Source organism: Nelumbo lutea, chromosome 3 (genome assembly GCF_056320005.1).
Source record: "Nelumbo lutea isolate HS-2025 chromosome 3, American lotus-T2T, whole genome shotgun sequence".
Lineage (NCBI taxonomy): Eukaryota > Viridiplantae > Streptophyta > Magnoliopsida > Proteales > Nelumbonaceae > Nelumbo > Nelumbo lutea.
The window spans coordinates 43,592,069-43,617,545 of NC_142686.1; the positions used below are offsets into that span (position 1 = coordinate 43,592,069).

General features: G+C 39.3%; 1 protein-coding gene across 5 annotated transcripts; it reads left to right on the top strand.

The window, feature by feature from the left end:
* The first annotated feature begins 1,692 nt into the window (after positions 1-1,692).
* On the top strand, positions 1,693-24,270 carry LOC148864560 (uncharacterized). Of its 5 annotated transcripts, none has more exons than XR_016109342.1 (4): positions 1,693-2,025; positions 2,176-3,082; positions 23,825-23,912; positions 24,023-24,270. XR_016109342.1 is itself a non-coding variant. In XM_088975524.1 (3 exons), exon 2 carries the CDS (start codon positions 2,230-2,232, stop codon positions 3,073-3,075), a length of 846 nt encoding a protein of 281 aa, XP_088831650.1. In that variant the 5' UTR covers positions 1,693-2,025; positions 2,176-2,229; the 3' UTR covers positions 3,076-3,082; positions 23,825-24,221. The 5 variants fall into 5 exon arrangements, 2 of the variants coding, with proteins under 2 accessions (XP_088831650.1, XP_088831651.1); XR_016109344.1 differs by lacking the exons at positions 23,825-23,912; positions 24,023-24,270 and adding exons at positions 18,741-18,784; positions 20,239-20,327 and having other exon boundaries at positions 1,746-2,025; XM_088975524.1 differs by having other exon boundaries at positions 23,825-24,221.
* The last annotated feature ends 1,207 nt before the right edge of the window (positions 24,271-25,477 follow it).

Here is a 25,477-nt window from a genome sequence, read left to right on the forward strand (position 1 = left end):
CAGTTCGCCTAGTGACACCAAACCAGGAAATTCATAACCCGGCTCACTTGACTCTTGTCTCTCCTACGGGCACGATGGTACGACCCATCCTGCATATGGCTCCAACTTGGAGCCCGTCCTGAACACGGTTCTTCCTTGCTAACATAGGAACCCGTGATGCACACGATCTGCGCCGGTCATCGAGATCCGTCCCCTGACGGGTCATAACCTATTAGTAGCAAAGTGAGATCCGCTCCACACACAACTAAATCATGATCACTAGACAATAAGTAATCCCTCGGCAACCTCAGCAGAGGCCGACGCCTCACGTATACTCACCTCAGCACTAGCATAAGATAGGACCGAGGGGCAAACGCCCTTTCATTCGTGTCTGGTACGTACCAGAGCTAGATGAACCTGATGCCGAAGCCGAGACCTCTTGATGGCGGATACTTCCATGGCACCCCTTGGGGAGAAGAACGGAGACCAAGTCGACGCCACCGCAGGTAGTGATAAAGATATCTTCGACAAGTCGAGGCTAAGGTCAAAGCCCTCGACAAAGGGAGCCCTTCGTCGCCCCCTAGTGAGGACATGGTATTAACCTCAACCGAGGCCCTCACCGGATAGGCCTTAGTGACACCTCTGAGCACAAACGACACACTCTCTTCAGCTGAAGCCGAGGTTTCAAGGTGAGACCTCCATCATGGCCTCGAGAGTGGGGGGCAAATGATGTAGGTGCAAATGGTCTTGACCAATAACACGGTGCACATATTTGGTGGCGGTACTCAGAGTGGACCCAATCAGGGCTTGTCTAGAGCAAATGTCAACATGCAACCCAGAGCAAATGGTGTGGCCGCACTTGATGACCTCGGATGACCGTGCTCCTTTGGGGTTGGACCGCATCCTGATAGTTCGAGCCCACCTACCTCCAGGCGGCCTCAAGTATAAATAGGGGGCAACCCGCTCAATAGGGATGGCAATTTCCCTCGTAAAACCGGGGCCCCGCCCCCCTCCCCCCTCCCCCCCGAACGGGTGGATTTTCCTCGACCCTAAACAAGGACAGGGCGGGGACGGGGAGGTGGTGCCCCGCCTCAAACCTTCCCTGTTGCCATTCCTACCCCTCAAGGTAAACATATGGAATCTGGACCTAAAAACTCTTAACTTTCTTTATGGCATCGTCTAAGTGTTTCCACCTCAGGCCTCGTCCACCTTGCGCTGCACCCGTACTAACTTGACCGTTGGAGTTCTTACCTCGGGCATCAACCTAGGGCCTATGACGTTCTCTCTTTTACTCCTTGCAAAACTGGCCTACCAACCCTCGGCCACCCTAGGCCTCGGATTACTCAACCACACCCCTACTCGGAAACGATTTGGCAATGTTGCCCTTGGCCTATTATGACCAGCAACAAAATGAAACAATGGATGCTTGGTACTTGGTAATTTTCTTCAAAAAGATTGTTAACAAGTTTTATATGAATTTGAGTTTAGGAGCGGGAAGGAGTAGGAAACCATTGTGATAGGTTTCCTATGGTTGTATATTCGTAAGATTAGGAAGTTGCCTTCTCCCTCACGATTATAGAATTGAGAACATTAAAGAGAAATGTGAAAAGAGGGAATTGGAGAAAGATATGGCTGTTGATGTGGCCTATATTACTATATAATATAATCTATCTATGTATACATATATTATTATGGAATCGATACTTTCTTTTTGCGCTAAATGAAATCTACTCGTGTGAGTGGATTAGCGCCCTCACGTGTCAAACTCAGATGGAGATTTCTGGGGAGAGAACTCTTTTCTTCTCGAGGCTTCTTTTTTTTGCAGCGGATCGAGGCCTTCTCTTTTCCTCTTTTCCACTCCCGCCAACCGATTGGTGGCTTGGTGCTTAGCCTGGAGAGTCGCAAAAGTGATGCGATCCGAGTTTTGATTGAATTTCGATCGGACCAAACCGGTCCGATTTGCAGCAAATCGATCCGAGTTTTTATTTTTATTTTTCCAGTCACGCTACTGGGGGGCCTCGCCATTGGGCTCTTGCCGCAGAGACTGTTGAGTGTCTCTCTTTCTCTCTGTCAAACCCTAGATCTCGTTCCCGCCCTTTTTTTGTACTACACTTTTTTTTTTTTTTAAGTTAAAACTTTTTTTGTCGCAGAATTCCAAGTTTTCATTTCTAGTTTTATCCTCTATTACTTCAACAGGCGCAAGGATTTGAGAGTGAAGAAGCAGAAGAAGAATAACCCAATCGAGTAACAATGTCGATGTCCAAGAGTTCAAAGATGCTCCAGTACATCAACTACAGGATGCGCGTGACGATTCATGATGGTCGTCAGCTAGTTGGAAAGTTCATGGCCTTCGACCGCCACATGAATCTTGTCCTCGGCGATTGTGAGGAGTTTCGGAAGCTCCCACCCGCAAAAGGAAAGAAGAATGAAGAGCGTGAAGAACGGAGAACCCTAGGCCTTGTTCTTCTCCGGGGTGAAGAGGTTGTCTCCATGACCGTCGAAGGGCCACCTCCTCCTGATGAGAATCGTGCCAAGGCTGTTGGTGCTGCTGCAATGGCGGGTCCCGGAATTGGCCGCGCTGCGGGCAGAGGAATTCCGACTGCGCCGCTTGTTCAGGCACAGCCTGGGCTTGCTGGGCCTGTTCGTGGCGTTGGTGGGCCTGCTCCTGGAATGATGCAGCCTCAGATATCACGACCACCAGTTCCTCAGGTGTCTGCGCCACCAATGACTTATCCACCTGCTCCTGTGATTCGCCCTCCTGGACAGCTGCCTGGCTTCCCTGGACAGCCTCCACCAATGGCACGGGGACCACCACCTCCTATGCCTGCTCAGTTTGCTGCTGCAAGACCTGGTGGAGCACCGCCTGGCCCGTTCCCTATGCCGCCACCACAGTTTGGGCAGCGGCCCATGGTTCCACCACCGCAGATGATGAGAGGACCGCCACCTCCACCTAGACCGGGTATGCCAGCTCCCCCGCCGCCACGCCCTGGGATGCCTCCTCCACCAGGCGGTGTTCCTGTTTTTGGCCCACCTCGCCCAGGTATGCCGCCACCGCCAAACCCTCAGCAGCAACAGCAGAATCAGCCGCAGCAATAGTGATTCGGTATGCTTCTTTTCTCTTCAATTGCATGCCTTTTTCTTACAAGGTTGCGGTGGGAGGGTTATTATCTGGTTATTTACTCTACTTTTTGTGCATACGTTTATATTGTTTGATTCTATCTTGATCCAATACCTTTGAAGTTCAGTTTCTTTCTGTGAGGTGCTGAAAATTAAATGAAACCTCTACCTTCTAATAATCTATCTTTATTTCAATTCCTTCGTGATCGTGACCAACTAATCATTTTGTTGTGTATATGGTTGTGGGTTCCATATTTAGCTCTCCGTTGTACATGGTGGCACCTCACTTTCTTTCTGTGACTAATAATGATCATTTAATTATCTTCTTCCACAAAAATATTCTACATATGAGTTAAAAAACTTTGTATATTTTCATATTCATTTAGGCTGTGTTTGGTTTGAATGAAAAAGTAGGGAAAGGAATGGAAAATTGGAAATGTAGGGAAACCTTTACAAGCCTTGTATAGGTTTCCCTAAGGTTCCCTTCCTTTCCCTACTTTTTCCTTCAAACCAAGCATAGCCTTAGGGTGCACATTTTTCAGCATTGAGTTTTGCTAGCTTATACATCAATCATAGAGTCTCGTCCGCCTAAGTAATCTCTCAAAACTCACTTCTGTTCATATGGGTAAATTGTTTGGAGTTTCTAAAAATGCACACGGTCAGAGTCCTCCATTAACACTTTCTATTGCCACATTGCATGGTAAAGATGCTAATGGTTTAGAATAATGGGGGGGGGGGTTCATACTGCAGCTGTTTATCAGAGATTCAGAGAGTTTTTATTTTTTGATAGATAAAATTTCTTATTTTCATTAGATCAAACAGAGATTACATGAACAGTCCCTTGGAAAGGTGCGAGGTGCTGCCTCTCCAAACAGAAAACACATAAGCTAAAGCAAAAAGTACATGAGTGCTGATACAAAATTACAGTTTAGCTCGGAACCCCAAAGGTGGGTATCAAGAGTCAAGACTATTATTCTAATTTGAAAAAAAAACATAGTAGAATTCTCTGTTTACTTTTGCAGTTTAGATTATAGAAAATTGAGTAGAATCTCATTCTCATATTTGAATTGAACACTTAATCATCAAAATATTATGAAAATTAAGTTAAGAAACACAACTCTTATCACTATTGCTTTACCCAAGATGTGCTCAAATGCTCAATGGGTATGTTAAGTTACAATTGTGCTACATCCTAACTGGTTCAATAGAAAAACCTCTAACTCACCCTTACAATGCCCCCTTCTCTCATTGGCAACAATGGTTTAACTTGAGCTTATTAGCTCACCGTGTCTTACTTGTCAGTTATAAGTCTTGGACTACATTTATGATATTCAAAAGAAATTGAATATAAAACAGTATCTTTAGACTCCCAAACATGTAATGGAGACCACAAATACAATAGTACAAATTACAAAACCAGCATTCATGTATCAAAGTTCAGTTCTTGAGCCCTATCTTATTTAAAATGTAAATATACAAAGGCACATGTATCATATAAACAAATAAAACAATGTTTGTTTTGGGAATTATTTCAATAAAAATCAGATATATGCTAAATAGGATAGAGTACACCTGGCTTTCTACTTTAATTCACCAATCTACTTGTATCAGGTTTTCTTTGAATTGAAAACAAAACCGGGGCAAGAAATCCTCCTAGCCCCAAACTCACAAATAGTGAGCATCTCTCTCACTGTTAGTGAAGGCAAGTCCCTTCACTTGATTAATATGGCCAACACCATATGCAAATTCAGCTTCATGATTTTGAACAGAATTCATGGGCCAACTCTTATCTTGAAGTACTTCTTTCTATTCGAATTCGAAAGTTTCATGAACTGCTGCTTAATCTTTTTTGCTCATTAGCATCTTCAATTTGCAATTCGCAAAGGGTTAACCAATTACCCTATGCATCCATGTGAACCGGCGACTGTTAACACCAGAGCCAAACCCGGCGATTGTTAACATCGACGCCGAACCATGCGCCGTTTAATAGCAATAGGATCTAAAACTTTTGAATTTGAATCAACAATCCATAAACTTGATGGTAGTTTGGTTTTAACTGAGAGAGGTAGAGGGGCTTGGTCGAAAATTTCCTTTGAGAGGCAATCAAAGATAAAAAATCTATGGTAAAAGATCGTAAGCATGCACATAGAGGGAAGGTGCTTCTTCTTCAACGAAACGAAAACAAATGGGGTAGGTTCATCCGTTTAAGCTGCTAGGAACTCGCTCAGAAACTCATAACCATTTGCATCCTTTGAAAAGCAAGAAAATCAGGGTGGAAATCGTTCGTTGAAGTGCTCAACCTAGTTCTCCAACATCTTGGTCTCCAAACTTTTGAAGTCTCCGTAAAAGGAGACCTTCCATCCTTAGCGTCAATGAGCAAGAGTCGTTAAGGCCGGCGGTTCAGCCCACATATCCATAGTCAATCAACTGAGACCCTTCGGCAAATGGAAAAATGCCTTTGTATTCTCCAAAATAGATGACCTAATTTGGAATGAGGTTGAGCTAGGAATTACAACTAAACTTCACTCCCCAAAACTCTTGCATCTCCACCCCTTCTCCAGTAACAGAGTAGTGGGTTTTGCTTCTTCTGAAGATTTGGTTTCCACTTGGGTGAGGTTGGAGAAGATTCTCGTTTATGGCAGGTGGGTGAAGATTGATCGATGGTGGCCGACGTTTAACTCCGTCCCCTCTAGATTAAAGTTTGATGGGTGGATTCTAGTTCATGGCCTCCTGTTCCACTTGTGGTCGGATGAGGTCTTCTCCTTGATTGGAAGCTTATGTGGAGGGTTAGAAGAGATTGACCCCAAAACCAAAGATTGGTCGGAACTGAGGTGCGCTCGCTTGAAGGTGAAAGACAGGGGAGTTCATTCCATACCCCGACTGAAACCAATCCTTGACATAAATTTGTGGTTTTTTGCCATGATCGATGTAGAGGAAAAAACAAAGGCTTCTTCTCCAACTGCTGAGTCAACCTGGAGCTTTGACTCGTGAACTTGGGGTAATCTTGTTGTCGTAGATGAGCCTGTGGCCGCCGCAGGAAGCTTATGTGATAGGAACGACAAGAAGGTGGTGACCTATGCAGAGACGTACAAAGCAAGGAAGAAAGATAACATTTCCTTGTCAGGTAAATATAAAGGAGGAGATATGTTTTTTTCCAAGAACTCGAAATGGATAAAAATTCAAATTTTAAAAGGGAGCTGAGACCCTTGCCCCAAAGCCCGCTACAGAGCCATCTCTTATGGACCCATGTGCTGCGAAGCGCCATCGGATGCCCGAACCCAACTTGGTCAAGAAACCCATCAAGTAATCGTGCTGTCCCTCACCTTCGGACCAGGGAGATTGTCTTTCGACACCAACCTTCAGCGAAATAAACATTCATGCAACTCCCCCAAGTCCAATTAATCACAGAAAGGAAATTCACCGACCCCCAACACCGTTGCAGAACTCAAACCCAAGCTCTTCTAGAGAAGAAGAATCAGAGTCGGATGAAGACATGAGCACTTACAGGACAAAATCACAGGTGGACACTTAGGAGATAGCTCTCAACAGATCCAAAGCCCTCTTTTCAGAAAGAGAAGCGTGGGGAAGTGTAGATTTATTGGAGGACGTCTGCTTGGTAGATCTAGATTACAGGACTCTCTCCACCAGCAAAAGCTTTGAGGCTAGACGGGGAAGAAACTTACCTCAAAACTAGCTTGCAAACCTCTCTAACTCCATTCCCTTGTCAAACCCAAAATTTTCTTCTTGCTGTTATCATTATCGCAACTCACCTTCTTACTGTTACCCCTGCTGTGTTCCAGGTTCAGGTGGCAAGCTATCCCATCAAACGGCTCTCTCAAACAAAGGTGATTATGCGGAGGTTTTGGGTCCAACATCTTTGTCTAATGTTCTAGTCAGTTGACCTAGGAGGGAACAGGATGCTGATGAAGTCAATGAGATGGCAAAAAATCTAGCCTCCAGCAATGTGAAGCTGGCAAGGCCTCCGACAAAGGATGGATCAATAAAAGAGGTAAGGGAGCTGACAGGGAGTTATCAGAATCACAGAAAAAGTTGAAAAAGGGACTAAGTAGGGAATTAAAGAGGCTACAATGGGGGATAAAAAAGTTGGAATTTGCAGGAGAAGGGAGTAGAAGAATAGGTAAGGGTAAGACCAACAGAGTTTCAAGATGAAAATCCTGAGCTGGAATGTAAGAGTGCTGGGTGGCGAAACAAAAGAAGCTTAGTAAAAGATACCCTTAGAAGAGAGAATCCTGACATCATTCTGTTACAAGAAACAAAAAAAGAAGTGGAGGACAGGAAGTTAATCAGAGCAACATGGGGTTTAAGAGGCAGAAAATGGGCTGCCCTTTCAGCCATAGGCACATCAGGAGGGATCCTTGTCATGTGGAGAGAAGACGTGGTTACAGGAGTGGAAGTGGACAGAGGCGAATTCTCCCTTTCAATTCTTTTCACAAACAAGGCAGATGATTTCACCTGGATTTTAACAACAATTTATGGCCCTAATGATCCATCAAATAGGAAAAGGTTTTGGGAAGAGTTGGATTCCTTGCATGAACATGATGAGTTTCCCTGGGTTGTGGGAGGAGACTTTAACGTCATGAGATTCAGTCAGGAACACTCAAAGGGGAAGAGGGTCAACAGAAGCATGAGTTCTCCAACTTTATTTCCAGACATAGGCTACATGACCTCCCATTAAGGAATTGTATCTTTACTTGGTCGAACATGCAGGAGAATGCCTTAAGTTGTAGGGTGGACAAATTCCTAGTTACTTCAGATTAGGAAGCCCATTATCCCTTGACCTGTCAGGAGATCCGCCCCCGATGTACATCTGACCACTGGCCTATCACCTTAAGTACAGACTTGGAGATTAGAGGGAAAACCCCTTTCAGGCTGGAAAACTTCTGGACGGAACACAAAGACTTCTGCAAAAAAGTTGCTTTATGGTGGGGGGAATGTAAGTTAGAAGGGTGGCCAGGGTACAGATTTCTAGAAAAATTAAAATTTGTAAAAAGAAAATTAAAAGAATGGGCCAAAGAGGAGTTTAAAGTACTCAAGGAAGAGAAATCAGCACTCTTATCTAAATTGGAGGATTTAGATCAGAAGGAGTAGATTGGCCAGCTAGAGGAAAATGAAAGAAGGAGAAGATTTGAGCTTAGAAAAGAATGAGAAAAGGTAATAAGGAGAGAAGTTTACTGGAGACAAAGATCTAGGGTCAGATGATTAAAGGAGGGGGACAATAACTCCAGGTTCTTCCATATTTATGCATCTGGTAGGCGGAAAAGAAATATTTTTTCAAAATAAAAATTTGGGCATCGAGAAGTGGAGAACCCTGAGGAAATTTCTGAAACTTTCTTACACTTCTTCAAAGATCTTTATGCAAAGAAAGAAAACAGAAAACTCTTTAAACTCTTGGGAAGGTCTAAAATTGTCCGAGGAGAACAAATTGTGGCTAGAAAGTGAGTTTCAAGAACAAGAAGTAAAGGATGCAGTTTTTAGCATGGACGGAGATAGAGCCCCTGGCCCTAATGGCTCATCAATTCTTTTCTACCAGACATGTTGGAGCATCATTAATTCAGATTTATTGCAGGTATTTAATGATTTCTATCATTCAACCATTGTAAACAAAGGAAACAATTCCAATTTCATATGCCTGATTCCCATGAGAAAGGGTACTTTAGAACCAAAAGAGTATAGACCTATCAGTTTGATTGGGAGTGTACAAAATTTTAGCAAAGGTTTTAGCTGAAAGATTGAAGAAAGTTTTAGGTGAAATCATATTCCCGAATCAATTTGCTTTCATCAAAAGGCATCAAATAATCGACAACACTCTAATAGCAAACGAATGCGTTGAAGAGAGGAAGATGAATGGAAAACTAGGTTTGATTGTGAAACTCGATTTGGAAAAAGTGTATGATAAAGTAGATTGGGAGTGCCTCATGGAAACTATGAGACTAATGGGTTTTGGAAACAAGTGGATTCAGTGGGTTGAGGGATGCATAAGTTCCACCTGGTTCTCAGTTCTAATAAATGGGTAGCCAAAAGGATACTTTAATGCTAGTAGAGGCCTAAGACAAGGATGCCCCTTCTCCCCATTGCTTTTTACTCTAGTCACAGAAATTTTCAGCCAACTGGTGAATAAGGCAGTCTCTCTTGGACTATTGATAGGATTTGAAATTGGACGGGAAGCCACCCAAATATCTCATCTTCAGTTTGCTGATGACACTATCTTTTTTCTAGAACTGATGAAGTTTATGTGTCAAATCTGAATAGGGTCATCACCTGTTTTGAATGGATGTCTGGACTGCAAGTAAACTTCTCAAAGAGCAGTATTGCTGGCATAAATCTAGCAGAGGCTCAAACCTTGAATAGCTTCACAGAGATCTTGGGATGCAAAGCAGAGAATCTCTCCTTCTCCTATCTGGGGATGCTTCTTGGAAGGAACCCGGAAAATCAAAGCTTTTGGGATCCAATTCTAGAAAAATGTGAGAAGAAACTAGCCACATGGAAAAGAAACTACTTGTCAAAAGGGGGGAGGCTCACTCTAGTTAGAGCATCCTTGGCAAACCTCCTCACCTACTACCTTTCCATCTTCCGTATGTCCAACAAGATAGCCATTCAGTTAGAAAAATTTCAGAGAAACTTTATTTGGGAAGGAGGGGGGGGGGGGAAGGGGCTCACACCTTGTGAAGTGGTCTCAGGTTAGCAAACCAAAGGAGAATGGAGGTTTGGGAGTAGGTTATTTGAAAGAATGAAACACGGCTCTTCTTAGTAAATGGTTGTGGCGATTTCCTCTAGAGCCAACTGTACTATGGACTGCTGTAATCACTAGCAAATACGGGAAGCACGCCAACGGTTGGGATAGCAAGCTTCACTTGAATCGAATCAAAGACACCCACCCTTGGAAAGGTATAATCTTGACTTACAATTTTTTCATATCCTTTATCAGACACAAAGTGGGAAAGAGTGACAGAATAAAGTTTTGGACTGACCTGTGGTGGGGTAATTCTACTTTAGCTAACTCCTTCCCTCGCCTATTCAGCCTTACCTTAAACCAAGAAGCTTCCATATCCTAGGTTTTACCCCCCTCCCCTTCTTACTTCAACTGGAATCTAACCCTTAGGAGACCTCTAAGGGACCCAGAAATTAGTGAAATCTCTAGCTTCTTGCACACCCGAAGAGAGGTCTACTCTCACAAAATTCCCCTGACCTTGTTTGGACCCTTCACCCATCAGGTAAGTTTTCAACCAAATCTTGCTTCAAAGCTTTAGTTAGGGAAGAACAAACTAATGATCAGTACCCCTACAAGAGAATCTGGTGTGCTCATATCCCTACCAGGGTATTTTTTTGTGTGGGAAGCCAGCTTAAAGAAAATCAACAATTTTGACCTCCTTCAGAAAAAGAACCATGGCAGGTATTATTTATCTCCACATGGCTGTTGCTTCTGCTTTAAAGCTGGGGAATCCACCAACCATATTCTGCTCCACTGTGAGGAAACTAGAAAATGCCGGAACTTCTATCTTTGTTTGAATACAGCTGGGTTTTCCCTGAAAATGTGGTTGATTGCTTAAGGCAATGGTCAGGAAGAGGATTAAGCAAAAGAGGAAAAATCTTATGGCAATCTGCTGCTCATGCTATTTTCTGGAGCATTTGAGAAGAGAGAATCAACAGGGTCTTTAACAACAGAACAAAAAACTTTGAGGAGCTGATGTCTCTAATATGTTACATATGCTTTCTATGGGCTTCCAGCTCATCTCATTTCAGAGGTGTCCCTTTTGATGACCTCCAAAGAAATGCTGTAAATTTCCTTCACTCTAAACAAATACAGTTCAACACTACCTGTAACTTCAGATCTGATGTGGAGGGCGAGACGACCTTGTATTTTGATGGGAGTGCTTTTGGAAACCCAGGTACAGTGGGTATTGGAGGTGTAATTCGAAATAGAAATGGTATCAGTTGGGCTTTTAGTGGGCTGATTGGAATTGCCTCATCAACAAAGGCAGAAGTCTTGGCAGCTCTAACTGGCATCAGGATTGCAAAAGACATGGGTTTACGAAGTCTTACCATTAAAGGAGATTCAGCCAACACCATTAACTGGCTTTCTAGTCCTGACAGTGGGCCTTGGGCCTTAGCTCACTACCTAGCTGAAGCGAGAGACACTCTTGCCTCTTTAAGTGGCCAGGTGGTCTGGATTCCGAGGTAGCTAAACTCTGAAGCTGATAGTCTAGCTAAATCTGGTGCTCACAGGGATTTTCTCTTTAGTGATAGCTTTATGCCTTTGTAATTTTCTGAGAGTTTTATCTGTTGTGTACATTGCCTCATGTACCTCTCCTTTTGAATAAAGTTAACTTTTTCTCAAAAAAAAAAAAAACGAAAATATTGTGTTAGAATTAAGCTCTAGATAATAAGTACAAAATGCCAAATTAATTCCATAAGTGAATAACAGGACAAAAAACATAATGATCTCTAAATAGAAACCATCTTTAAACAGAAGTTACGAAAAAATTAATGAATCCACTCTTTCAGAAGCAGGATGCAGAAAATACACTCATTGAATCTGCATTTGCCCCTTTTCTGTGCCCTGGAAAGTCCCCCCTCCCTCTCCCCATCTGTCAATCATAAAACAGTAGAAATCTTGTATCTTTGAAAGAAAAAAACTAAAAACACCTTAATAATTCAACATTCACAATTATAAAATACCAACCTTCTCATAACATCTCTCTTTCATTGAGCCTCTCCTTCACCTTCACCCTTTGTTATTCGTCTTATTTACTTTTTCCACATGTATTTTTTATACCTATCTACAGGAAATCTCTCACTCTGTCCATTACTTTACTAATATTTATGTGCATACCCTCTCTCCTACTCCCCCATTGATACAACTATTTCTAACTTTGCCATTGCCATTCATCATTATCACAGTAATGGTGAATGTTGTCAAGACACTCTCCCTATGTAGTCAAGAAATCTTGAACAAACGACGAAATTTGTAAAATAAAAATTCATTAGGAGAATTTCTTAAATTCCAAAATAGAAAAACAAAACTACAATGTCCTACCATCAACTACAGTCAGTTGAACAAATACAAATGCAAAACAAGACATGAAACAGTAATCAATGAGTTCCAATATATGTAAAGAGAATCCTACGAGGGTATTAGATTAGTCCCTACATTCCACTATTCTTCCTAAATATAGAGATTTTCTAGACAATACCAAATGTTGAAAATATATTGATTCCCCCAAGCATATTTTTATTTTTATTTTTTTATATGTTGGCATTCCCTCAAGCAGATTGATAACATAAATATAAATTGAAAACCAAGGCTATAGCTATTAAAGTCAAACAGAAGGCTAAGGTCTAAGGTACAAGTAATCCAAATATTTCCTTTAATCTCATTGTTCCCACTTCAAATCCATTTGCATGCCCAGAATGCACGAATAACAACATCCTAAAATCATACACAAAACAGAGTACATAAAAAATTGAAATGCAAAGGGAAGGCTATAGCTATTAAAGTCAAACAGAAGGCTAAGGTCTAAGGTACAATTAATCCAAATATTTCTTTTAATCTCATTGTCCCCACTTCAAATCCATTTGCATGCCCAGAATGCATGAATAACAACATCCTAAAATCATACACAAAACAGAGTAATAAAAAATTGAAATGCAAAGGGAACATACCAAGGGTGCCCTTGCCTTTGGAGTGTATCAGTTTCAGAACCTAGCTTCATGCAAGTCATTTCAGGAAATGGAAAACGGGAAGAAATCTAAAGTAAAAGATGGGATTTGAACAAAGGCTATTTCAAGTGTAGTGTGAACTTCGAATTGAAACTCAATGCTGATTGAGAGAGAACTGAACTGAAGAAAACCGAAACTCTAACTGAAGCAAAGAGAAAAATCACCCCTCACTGGAGCTCAACCTAATGTGCAACCAACGGGAAAAATGAGGCTCTAATATACACCATTCCAGCAAGAGAAATCTAACCCTCAACAAACCCTTAAACAAAAAGAAAATAACACTCTAAAAAAACAATGCACTTACAAACCCTAAAACAAACAGGCATGCAATGATTTCACCTTTTTCCAATTAGGTGAAGCCACAATTAAAGTTGGAACAAAGGTAAAATTAGCGATGGTGAACAGTTGTAGAGAGAGATGAAGACAGGACCATGATGATGTTCTTGCAATCGAAAGCCCCTAATCTTCTACAGTGCAAACCTACAAAAAAAATTGGGAGAGAGACCAAAGAAATAATGGGCGGGGTTAGGAAGACATAGGTTTAGGGAGAGAGAGACAAAGGGAAGATAGAGACATGCCTAGGAACAGTATAAGGCAGCAAAGCGATCAACAGCTTGAGGAGTGAACCAGAGAGAACATTCCTAGGATTTACTGCAATTTGGCTTATCAAGTGAACACCGTTCGATGGATAGGCTACTGAGGAGTGTTGACCAAGAGAGACAAAGGTCTTGTGCAATGCTTGTTAGGAAGAAATGATGAGAGAAATAGTGAGAAAGGGCTTTTCCAATGGCAATTCCAGCAGAGAAACTTTAGAGGGAGGGTGGGGGAGGTACAAACTCGAGTGGTGCGTTCAAATGGTGTTACACATATAATACCATTTAATAGATTCTGCACACTTTATGTCCTCTCATGGGGATACCATTTACTGAACGTTCGTGTGGCCATGAATCACCATTTTGTAATTATATATATATATTGTTGGAAGATTTCGGTAATTTAATATTATATTATGTGCTATTTTAGGTAGTTGAGAGATTTGTGAGCTGTACAAATATTTTTAGAAATCAATTTTATTTTTTCCTTTATTTAGGGAGATTTGCTACCTAGTTTGTATTCTAGAGAGAGCTATAAATTTTGTTGTACATAAGCATAAAAAATCATCCCATTCTTATTATCTTTTTGTCTCTTATTTATGGTATCAAAGAAAAAAAGACCTAGGGTTTGTTTCTGTGTTTTTGTTCCTAAAAAATGTCCGAAGTCGCGTCCAATTCTCGGCCTCCTTAACCTTCTCAGCCTGAGCCTCAGATTGTTCGGAATCTACCTGAAAATCACCCTATTCAGATCACTACAATCCGACTAAATGGTGATAGCTTTCTCCAGTGGTCACAATCTGTTGGCATGTATCTCAGAGGGAGAGGGAAAGTTGGATATATCACAGGAGATGCGAAGAAGCCTGATGTGAATGATCCAACCTATGCTGTTTGGGATGCTGAAAATTCCATGGTGATGACGTGATTGGTTAACTCCATGATTGGAGACATAGGGGCAAATTATCTCTGCTATTCTACAACCAAGGAATTATGGGACAATGTCTCACAAATGTACTATGATTTAGGGAATCAATCCCAAGTGTACGAGTTAACTCTACAACTCGGAGATATTCGCTAAGGTGAGAACTCTGTGACTAAGTATTTTAATTCTCTTAAGAGAATTTGGCAGGACTTGGACTTATTCAACGATTACAAGTGGAAGTCACCCGATGACTACAATTATTACAAGAAGATGGTGAATGTTGGCCAAGTCTTCAAGTTTCTTGCAGGTTTAAACGTTGAATTCGATGAGGTTCGTGGCCGAATTATTGGAAGAAACCCTCTGCCCCCAATCGGTGAGGTATTTGCAGAAGTACGTAGAGAGGAAATCCGGAGACAAGTGATGCTTGGAAAGAAGGCTACAGGTACAATCGGACCTGTGGAAGGGTCAGCCCTGATTATTTCCGAGGCCCAAGTCAGTCGAAGGTCATCCCAAAATCAGCGGGTTGGAGACAAGAATAACTTGCGTTGTGATTACTGTGGGAAACCTCGCCATACCCGAGAGAATTGCTACAAACTGCACGGGAGACCATCCAATGGCAGGGTGAACAAACCTGGTGAACAGAATATACCTACAACAAACGAGGCTGAATCATCTCCGTTCAATAAAGAGCAAATAGATCACCTTCTTAAATTACTAAAATCCTATTTGTCACTTAATACTCTTGTCGGGTCTATGGCACAAACAGGTAGCAATTCTTTGGCACTCTCATTTCTAGGAAAATCCGGTCCTTGGATCATAGATTCAGGGGCCTCCGATCATATGACAAGTTGCTCTAATTTATTTAGTTCCTATTATCCTTGTTCTGGTATTGAAAAAGTGAGAATAGCTGATGGTGGTCTTTCATCTATTGCAGGCAAAGGAAACATTAAATTTTCAGAAAAAATTACTTTGAAATCTGTTTTACATGTTCCAAAACTTGCCTGCAATCTTCTTTCTGTCAGCAGATTGTCTAAAGATACTAACTGCTCCATTCTTTTCTTCCTTCCACTTGTGTTTTTTAGGACCAGAACTCAGGGAAGACAATTGGAACTGCTAGAGAGAGAAATGGATTCTACTACTTTGATGAAACCGCTATTGGTAATAAAATGGTTCATGGTTTAAGTAGTACGAGTTCAATCTCTGTCTGTGATCAAGTTATATTATGGCATAGAAGATTAGGGCATCCTAGTTTTCCATATCTCAAACATTTGTTTCCTAAATTGTTTAAAGGAATTGAATGGTCAAAACTTCATTGTGAGACTTGTCATTTGGCTAAAGATCATCGTGTTTTATTTCCAATAAAACCTTATTTTGCTTCAAAACCATTTTATTTGTTACATAGTGATGTTTGGGGCCCATTTAAGGTTAACACACTTTCTGGAAAAAAATGGTTTGTGACTTTTATTGATGAAGGGTATGTTGGGTTTACTTGTTGGAAAGGAAATCAGAGGTTGAACAAAGATTTAAAGAATTTTTCCTTATGATTGAAAATCAATTTTAAACAAAAATTGGTATTCTAAGATCAGATAATGAGATAGAATACTTTAAACAAATACTTAGGAGCATTTCTGACCGAAAAATGTATTATCCATCAATCAACTTGTCGTGACACACCACAACAAAATGGGATTGCTGGAAGAAAAAATAGGCACCTTCTTGAGGTAGATAGAGCCATCATGTTTTCTATGAATGTACCTAAATATCTCTGGGGAAATGCTCTCCTAATTGCATGTTACCTGATAAATAGAATGTCATCTCGAGTTTTAAAATATGAAACTCCTTTACAGAATCTGAAAATTTGTTTTCCCACATCTCGAATAACCACAGATCTTCCTTTAAAAATGTTTGGTTGTGTCTGTTATGTGTATATACCAAATATTTTTCGATCAAAACTGGATCCAAAAGCTGAAAAATTTGTGTTTCTCGGTTATGCATCTAATAAAAAAGGGTACAAATGTTTTAATTCAGTTACAAAGAATTTTTTTGAGAGCATGGATGTACACTTTGTTGAGGACCAACCTTTCTTTCAAAAAAATTCTCTTCAGGGGGAGAACATAAGTAAGGAAGATAATTTTTTGGAAACTTTACTTATTCTAGAAGAATTTATACCTTTGATTAATTATGATAAGCACGTTTTGGAAACAATTGTTGAAAGAATGGAACCTAGTGATAGTACTCTTAATCTAAATTTGCCAGATACTACGTTATCGGAGACAGGGGAGAAGTACATTAAACGGATCACAATCCTCATCCTGAGCTTCAATTTTATACCAGGAAGAAGTTTCACAAAAGTACTACTGTTCCAGTTGTTCCTACAACAGAAGTCGAATCTAATTTACCGAGTGAAGGTCCTACAATTCAGAGTAATCCTTCTTCTACTCCTATTCCGTCTTTGCCTAATTTGTCCCCTTCAGATCTTGACATTTCAATTGCATTAAGAAAAGGTACCCGAGCTTGCACAAAACATCCTATTGCAAAATACTTGTCATATGAGAAATTATCACATACTCATAAAACATTTGTGTCTAGGATTTCTAATCTGTATGTGCCAAGAACTGTTCAGGAAGCATTAGATGATCCGAAGTGGAGGTTAGCTGTGATGGAAGAGATGAATGCTCTTAGGAAAAGTAATACGTGGAGTATTACTAATCTACCCCATGACAAGAAGACAATCGGGACCAAATGGGTGTTTACAGTGAAGTGCAAGGCTGACGGAAGTGCATAGAGATATAAAGTAAGACTCGTAGCAAAAGGATTTACCCAAACTCATGGTATAGACTACCAAGAGACTTTTGCTCCCGTTGCTAAAATTAACTCTATTAGAATACTTCTTTCTCTTGCAGTTAATTTTAACTGGCTACTTTGTCAGTTCGATGTCAAGAATGCCTTTTTGAATGGAGACCTAAAGGAAGAAGTATACATGGACCTACCACCAGGATTTGAAGAAAGTCTTGGAAGAGGCAAAGTTTGCAGGTTAAAAAAATCCCTATATGGGCTAAAGCAATTACCAAGAGCTTGGTTTGAATGATTTGGGGATGTAGTAAGGTGGCACAGATTCTCACAAAGTCAAGCTGATCATACTTTATTTTTCAAGCACTCCACCGAAGGTAAAATAACTATTTTGATAGTGTATGTAGACTATATTATCATGACTGGAGATGATTTATTTGAAATTAACAAGTTGAAGAATAAGCTTGAGGCTGAATTTGACATTAAAGACCTGGGAAAACTTAAATATTTTATCAGAATGGAGTTTGCAAGGTCCAAGGAGGGAATCTTTATCAACCAACGCAAATACATTCTTGATTTGCTCAAGGAGATAGGGATGGTAGGTTGTAAAGCCGCAGAAACTCCAATGGACCCAAATATGAAGTTAAAAGCAGCAACAACAAATGAGGTGGTTGATCGAGAATCTTATCAAAGATTAGTTGGAAGACTAATCTGTTTGTCGCACACAAGACCTGTCATAGCCTTTGCAGTAAGTGTAGTAAGTCAGTTTATGCATTCACTTGGACCTACTCACTTTGAAGCTGTGTTCAGGATTTTGAGATACCTAAAAGGAACTCCAGGGAAAGGACTCTTGTTCAAAAATAGGGGTCATCTCCAAGTCGAAGCCTACAAAGATGCAGATTGGGCAGGTAATATAAATGATAGAAGATCTACTTCAGGTTACTGCACTTTGGTAGGAAGGAATTTGGTCACATGGAGGAGCAAAAAACAGAGTGTTGTAGCAAGGAATAGTGCAGAGGCAGAATTCCGCTCTGTTGCACATGGCTTTTGTGAAGTGTTATGGATCAAAAGGCTCTTAGAAGAGTTGAAGGTTCCTACACCAACACCTATTAAAGTCTATTGTGATAACAAGGCAATTATTTCATAGCTCATAATCCAGTTCTACATGACAAAACAAAGCATGTAGAAGTGGATAAACATTTCATCAAGGAGAAGATAGACAGTGGTGTGATATGCATGCCCTACATACCCACCACTAGCCAAGTAGCAGACATTCTCACCAAAGGGCTTCCTAGGGCGTAGTATGAGAACTTAGTTAGCAAGCTTGCCATGAGTGATATATTCATGCTAGCTTGAGGGGGAGTGCTGGAAGATTTTGGTAATTATGTATTATATTATGTTCTATTTTAGGTAGTTGAGAGATTTTTGAGCTGTACAAATATTTTTAAAAATCAGTTTTATTTTTTCCTTTATTTAGGGAGATTTGTTACCTAGTTTGTATCCTAGAGAGAGCTATAAATTTTGTTGTACAGAAGCATAAAAAATCATCCAATTCTTATTATCTTTCTGTCTCTTCTTTATTGATTGTCTTATACATAATTCAGAGCCAAGCCTTGAAGGATTCAGAGAAAGTTGTCACAGTGGTCATGTGAGTAGCAGCATACTGATTATTCATTACTTTTAGTTTTAGTTATAACTTAAAGCATGTTACACTAAGGTCCAAGTTGTGTTTCTTTTAGTTATCATACACATAATTGACATCAAATCAGGGTGCAGATTGTATACCCAAAAGAAATCCCAAGCACTCACGACACCTACCCTACCTTCCACATACTCCTTACTCCTTTCTGTGATAACCATCTTAACTCATACTGGTCAAAAAGATGGTCAGTGTTATTCATCATTTATCTACCAAAGTGATCTTGTGGTGAAGTGTGTTCATTGGTTCCAGCAATGAAGTCATCCACTCTGATCCCCATTTTAAAGAAAAACATCTCAGGTACCTCTTCAAACTGCCTCAGGAGTCAGAAATATGTCTATGGTTTGATCTCTTTACTATTGTTGAGATCGGAAGTGATTACATGTGGACCAACTTCAGGCCTCACAATGAGGATTGTGAATTTGTGATCATGGTGCATCCCTGTCTGATCTAGAAGGGTCTTCCCCCTTTTATTAAAATTTAATTATCTTGTGGTGAAGTGTGTTCATTGGTTCCAGCAATGAAGTCATCCACTTCGATCCCCATTTTAAAGAAAAACATCTCAGGTACCTCTTCAAACTGCCTCAGGAGTCAGAAATATGTCTATGGTTTGATCTCTTTACTATTGTTGAGATCGGAAGTGATTACATGTGGACCAACTTCAGGCCTCACAATGAGGGTTGCGAATTTGTGATCATGGTGCATCCCTGTCTGATCTAGAAGGGTCTTCCCCCTTTTATTAAAATTTAATTCATGTGAAGACCATAGTTTTCAAGGCGTCTAGGCGATTTTGGGTGACACTGGGGCGCCTAGTCGCCTAGTCGATAAAAATTTTATAATATGAAAAACTGACTTTTGGCTAGTTTCCTAGTTTTATATACCATTTAGCATGTACGTTAATTGAAAAATAGCAATGCTCTTTATTAAGAACATTAAATTTCCTCTAAAAATGTGGCAAATCATCACATCTAAAAGATAAAAATCTTTTACATATATTAATTTCATTATTTTCAAAAATAATACTACTGTAATAAGTATTTAGTAGAGCAAATTCATGTTAATTAGCAGCTAAAGAAGGTTATTAACTTTATATGATAAATATTCAAGATGGAAAGTAAAATAGAAAAAAAAGGATGGAGTTTCTGTTTTATTTAATTAGAGAGAATAGAAAAAAGAACTTTATTATTCTATTGTTTCTTTCCCCTTTCTTTTCTTTTCTTTCTTTCTTTCTTTTTCTCATCTCAAAACCCTTTGATTTTTTAAATTTCAATAGTAAAACATTAAAACAAAATATAATTGATATATATAGCATATAATAAAATGTATCAACACATACATTAATAAGATACATCAATATAATTGATATTATAAAAGGCACCAACCTTGCCATTTTTGTCTCCTAGGTGGGCGCCTAGGCGATGCCTTGACAACTATACTGAAGACATTGCCAAGATTTACTCTGATTGTACTGCATTCACTTTGGAGACTGCTGGTAATTTATTTCATAAAGACAACTGTTTTACAGATGGAACCTTTTCCTTTGGGATAGTAAACTTCTGTTGATCTAGGATAGATGTGTTGTCTTTGGCTTCATACTGACATTATAATACCATAAACTATGGTAGTAACTTTGTCCCAAGTCTCAATGCCTTTAATTGCAGAGAATGAGCAATAATTTATTAAGGTCTTCGTAATTTAGTTTTGATTATTAAGAAGATTGATATGATCCAGAGTCATCATTATTAAATCAAACAGAACCAACATTATGGTTAGATTAAATTGACACATCAGATGCTAGTTGATCTCACCTTGGTGAGAGACCTGACTGGAACTTTTGTGTTATAAGGACAAGCAACTGCATTCTTATTTATATGAATGGGGGTGGGAGTGCTAACCTAGAAGGTTTTATTGTACTTGGATGACAATTAGCTGGAATGAAGAATTAAACTATTTTGTAACTGAATCAATGAAACAGTGGAAACCGGGTTCTAGATTTGGAAATAGATTGCCCTTTGAACCATCTAGTCATTCCGTAATAGAAGCTGGGGTCAAGGTTCCTTGACTGAAATAATATTTGGTTTCTTAAAATAATAATTTGAGGTCTTAAACCCTCTTATTCAGATCTTGTGATTAAAATAGTGAGAACCCGGTGATAGAATCAGATCTTCTGGAGGTTTGACTGTTGAGCTTGCTTTCCAGAACAGATAGCTGGATGGATTGAGGAGGGTGAAAACAATTTATTGAGGGAACACATCAAGAGCTTATCAGATTAATAGTTTAATAGATGAAACCTCTAGTGATTTTATGAAGAATGAAAGACATGGCATTAAATACTGAAAAATATATAGATACAGGAGCAGGATAGGTGGATTTTGTTCTAATTTTTACTGGTTGGTCAAATGATTACACAACCACATTTGATTTCAAAATAGATAGCCCCCTCATTCTATTGAACTCCCTAAGGGCTGAAGTGATGGCTATGATTCAAGGACTGAAGCTAATGAGTATGCATGGGATGAAGGATATGGAGGTGGAGGGTGATTGTACAACAACGCTTCTTGGTTGCAGAATCAGGAAAAAACTCTATTGAGTTTCAGGTCATTGGTTAGATAGACTCAATTCTTTGGCAACAGGCTGAACAGCTCATTCAACTGGCTGATTCATTGGCTAGAACAGGGACCATTAGGGATCAGCTGGTGTGGGGATGTCCAGGTATGGGTATTAATGTTAATGCTGTCTTCAGTAGTTTGGGTTTTTTCTATTCTACTCTGTTTTGGATCACTTGTACTTTATGGCCTGATTCCCTTTTGTGGGCAGTTGGATTATTTCTTTTGCAATGAAATGTATTTATTACTTGTCAAAAAAATCGTGGGATTTGGGAGCATTGATATTTGGTTTGTAATAATAATTGGCCATGTCAATAACAAGATTGGGACATGACATGGTAGAAGGAAGAAAAATAGCAGAAGAGATGCATTTAGTTTTAGATCTTAGCTTATTTTTCTACAGGGTTTTGGTCCAACAGTTACTAACTTCATCTATCATTTAGCATCAAAATCAAGGAAACAATAATAAAAATAGGGATCCAAGAATCAAATATTCTTTGGTTTTAATAAATATATTTAGATGGCATAGTTCTTATTGAAGGTTTTACCTGTTTTTCTAGTTTTTAGGCAGGCATCCTTTGTTTGTAGTCTCTCCACCAGGTGGATGGATAATGATTGTACACTCATCTTGGCAATTGAAATTCACAATGGTATTACACACGTTTGTTCTTTTTTGGATGTCAAATAAAGGAAAAGTATATCATGCAACACTCTATCATATTTGATGATTTCTGCAGTTTTTTTCCTCTTTTTGTGCTTCCACCTAACAGTTGAATTTCTGATTATCCATGCATCTATATGTGATGTAAGACAAGGTAGAGGGTCCTACAAATTTTGGATCTGGCGGTGGGCTCTATGGGGTGAAGGGTGGGCTTTGGGTAATTAACTATGAAAATAGGGATGGAGAAACAGGTAGGCAGCTTGCTGTTCATTAAAGAATGAGCAAGAGACTAGGAAGAAAAAGAACTCTATCTGTTATAGTAAATAGTAAAGTGATAGACACTTAGAAGAAGAAATAGGTGAGAGAAAACATAAAAAGAGAAACTCTGGGCAGCACTTGGAATTCACTATAAATAGTTTCATCATAAAACTTAGATGTTCCACTACATACTCCAATTGGAGGATTTATCTTCATGATGTTTTTAGTGATACAAAGAATATGTTGTCAGTTTGTAATGGACTTATCTTCAAGATTTTAACTACATAGGGAAAAAAAAGTTAATTATTGGAAAGATTTGGAGGTTTACAATTTCTTGGTAACAAAGTGGTTAATTCATTTGAACTTGTTGATTGACAAAGATAAAAAAGAAAATGACTTCAACTCGCTTTAAAATCTTGAATTATGATTACCTTGATTCACTTAAATTTGATAGGAATATACTAGCTTTGTCATTTCATGATTTTATCACTACCTTGATTGATGTTTGTGTGAACTCAGAGTGATCAGTGCACAGTACCAATTTATTTGACATCATTAGTTATTTTCTTACGTTAAAAACTAAAAATGAACGTTCATGAAGTGGCTTACTTTACCTTGTATTGATGAATTGCACCAGTAAATGGAACTAGAATTAAATATTAATGAAGATAAGAAATTAATGCACAACTTGTTTTCTGTTACGATCTATTTGTGCCATGTTGGTAGTAAGGGATGCTAATGTGAGGTATCCCACATCGGTAGAATGGGATGCTGTTGCGGTGACGGGATCTGTTCCTCACAAATGGGCGCCTCACATACACATCCACCGTGCATTGAAAACATCTCCCGTGAATAATAAGAAATATGTATGGGAGATGTTCCCAATGTATGATAGGATGTGTGTGAGGCGCCAGGTGTGAGGAGCAGATCTGGTCTCACTGTTGTGGGGTATATATGTGCTTGGGTTCCCTAACAGTTAGCTTTTAGGGGTGAGTTCTCCTAAGGCACATAACAAATGGTATCAGAGCCTACACTATGCCTCCCAGTTGCAATCGTGTGGCGTAGGTGGTGATGTCAGTATTGCAGTGTTCAGTCGGGACTAGGTGAACTAGTGCAAAGCCAGCCTGCGTGAGCGCCGGGACTGCGGAGCATGGTGGAATGTTATGATCCATTTGTCCCATGTTGGTAGTAAGGGGTGATAATGTGAGGTATCCCACATCGGTAGAATGGGATGCTGTTGTGGGGTATATATGTGCTTGGGTTCCCTCCTCTAACAACTAGCTTTTAGGGGTGAATTCTCCTTAGGCACGTAACATTTTCCTAGTTATAAATTTATCATTGTACTGTAAATAGTTTAAGTGCAATTATGTTGCTCTATTTTGTTTCTATTTGTTTGGACTTTGGACAACATAAAATGCTTTCAGTGTTTAGATGGTCATTCTGATTATTTGTTCTTCTGGCTAGGTTATATTCTCAAGTTCAGTGGCAAGAAAAACAACACTTTCGATCTGCCACTTATTGCTCATGTTCTAGTGCTTCATGGTTTTCTGAGGTAGAGATTGAGATAAATGTCATTTAACTTTTTAGATTTTTGATATTACAATGGTACAATGAGAATTGTTGTTAGCTCTTGAAATTTATTTGAGAAATACATCTGGGCAGATTTGTTCAAGCGTGGAACTCAAATACTTTGTTGGGTCCTGATGGCTGATGCAAGACAGTTTTCCTCAATTGTTCTCTCTACAAATAGTGACATTGTCCCAGGGGCTTTACTGCTTTTATATAGTGGTTTTAAGGGCCATAATTAACGTGTCCTGTATGGTTTTTTTGCTCAAAATGGAATACATATATTGCCTGGAAATCATTTTTATTATCTTAATTATAATGATTAAATAAATGAATCAACCAAATATTCCAGTTTTATGTTGAATTATTCAGGTTGGAAAACCCTTTTTGCTCAAAATGGAACAAATATGTTACCCATTATTCACTAATGGGGTGTTCCATAACGCCAATGTTCTTGAAATTGCCACATCAGAAAAAAAAAACATGTTCTTGAACTGCAATTTTTGTTTTGAAAATAAAAAATATTTTGTTTTCGTTTCAAAAAAGTGATTCAAATTTTGCAAAACCATCAAAATGATAATTTTTATGACAAACACAAGTTTTGAAGTACAGATAATGTAGGATTTATGAAAGATGATGAGATTATTAGATAAGAATATTCTATTTAAGTTAAATTCAATAACTTTTTTTTTTGTTTTTTTTTGTTTTAGTTTTGGAGATAAAAGCACATATAATAAAAAACATGCGTTTTGTTATTATTATTTTTATTTTAAGAACCTATTTGTTTTTAAATCACATGGTTTTACTTTGATTTGGTACTCAACAAGAAAGACAAATTCACATTGGTAGTCACTCCAAAGTTTTGAGAAATTCCTTGATAGAATTTATCTTCTATCAAGTCAAATGTAGCTTAAACATACAGTCAAGTCATTCAATTCAGTCATTTGTTAGATAGGCTTGTATGCCCTTAGTTTCAATCGGATTTGATGTACTTTTGTTATTTAGTAAAAATAAATTAAAGTGCATGTTTGATTCATGTTGTTTGATGTAATTTTGTGTAACACCCTAAAACTGGATATTTATAGAAACTTGTGTTAGTTTTAAATGTTCACAGCCATTGGATAAGTTTGGGGAGATTTATCTTGCCAAGGTTGATACTGATATGCTATCAAGTGTTGGAATGGTTTGTTTCGGCCATCAGGGTAAGATCCAAGGCAAATGCATTATGAGATTGCTTGAACCATTGAATCAGACTAGATTTCCAGTATGTTCATAGACCTTGGAGACAAATGGGCAAAACTGAAAAGTTATACATGACCCCTAGACTTGATTATGACACATCACTAGGTGTCGGATCGGGCTGTCTTTGATGTGTCAATTAGTGAGATTCTTAGTGGGGGTCGAAACCTGGACATGTTGGGGCAGTCTGAGAATTCATTTGAGTGAGTGGTCATAGTGACTGGATCAACCCCTTTGTCGGACAATGGTAATGATCGGGAATGCATTATCTCTGATGGAAACCAAACTGCCGGCAATTGATTTTAATATATA

Excerpts from the sequence above, each read along its gene's own strand:
- LOC148864560 (XM_088975524.1), top strand. The coding sequence starts at position 2,230 with ATGTCGATGTCCAAGAGTTCAAAGATGCTCCAGTACATCAACTACAGG.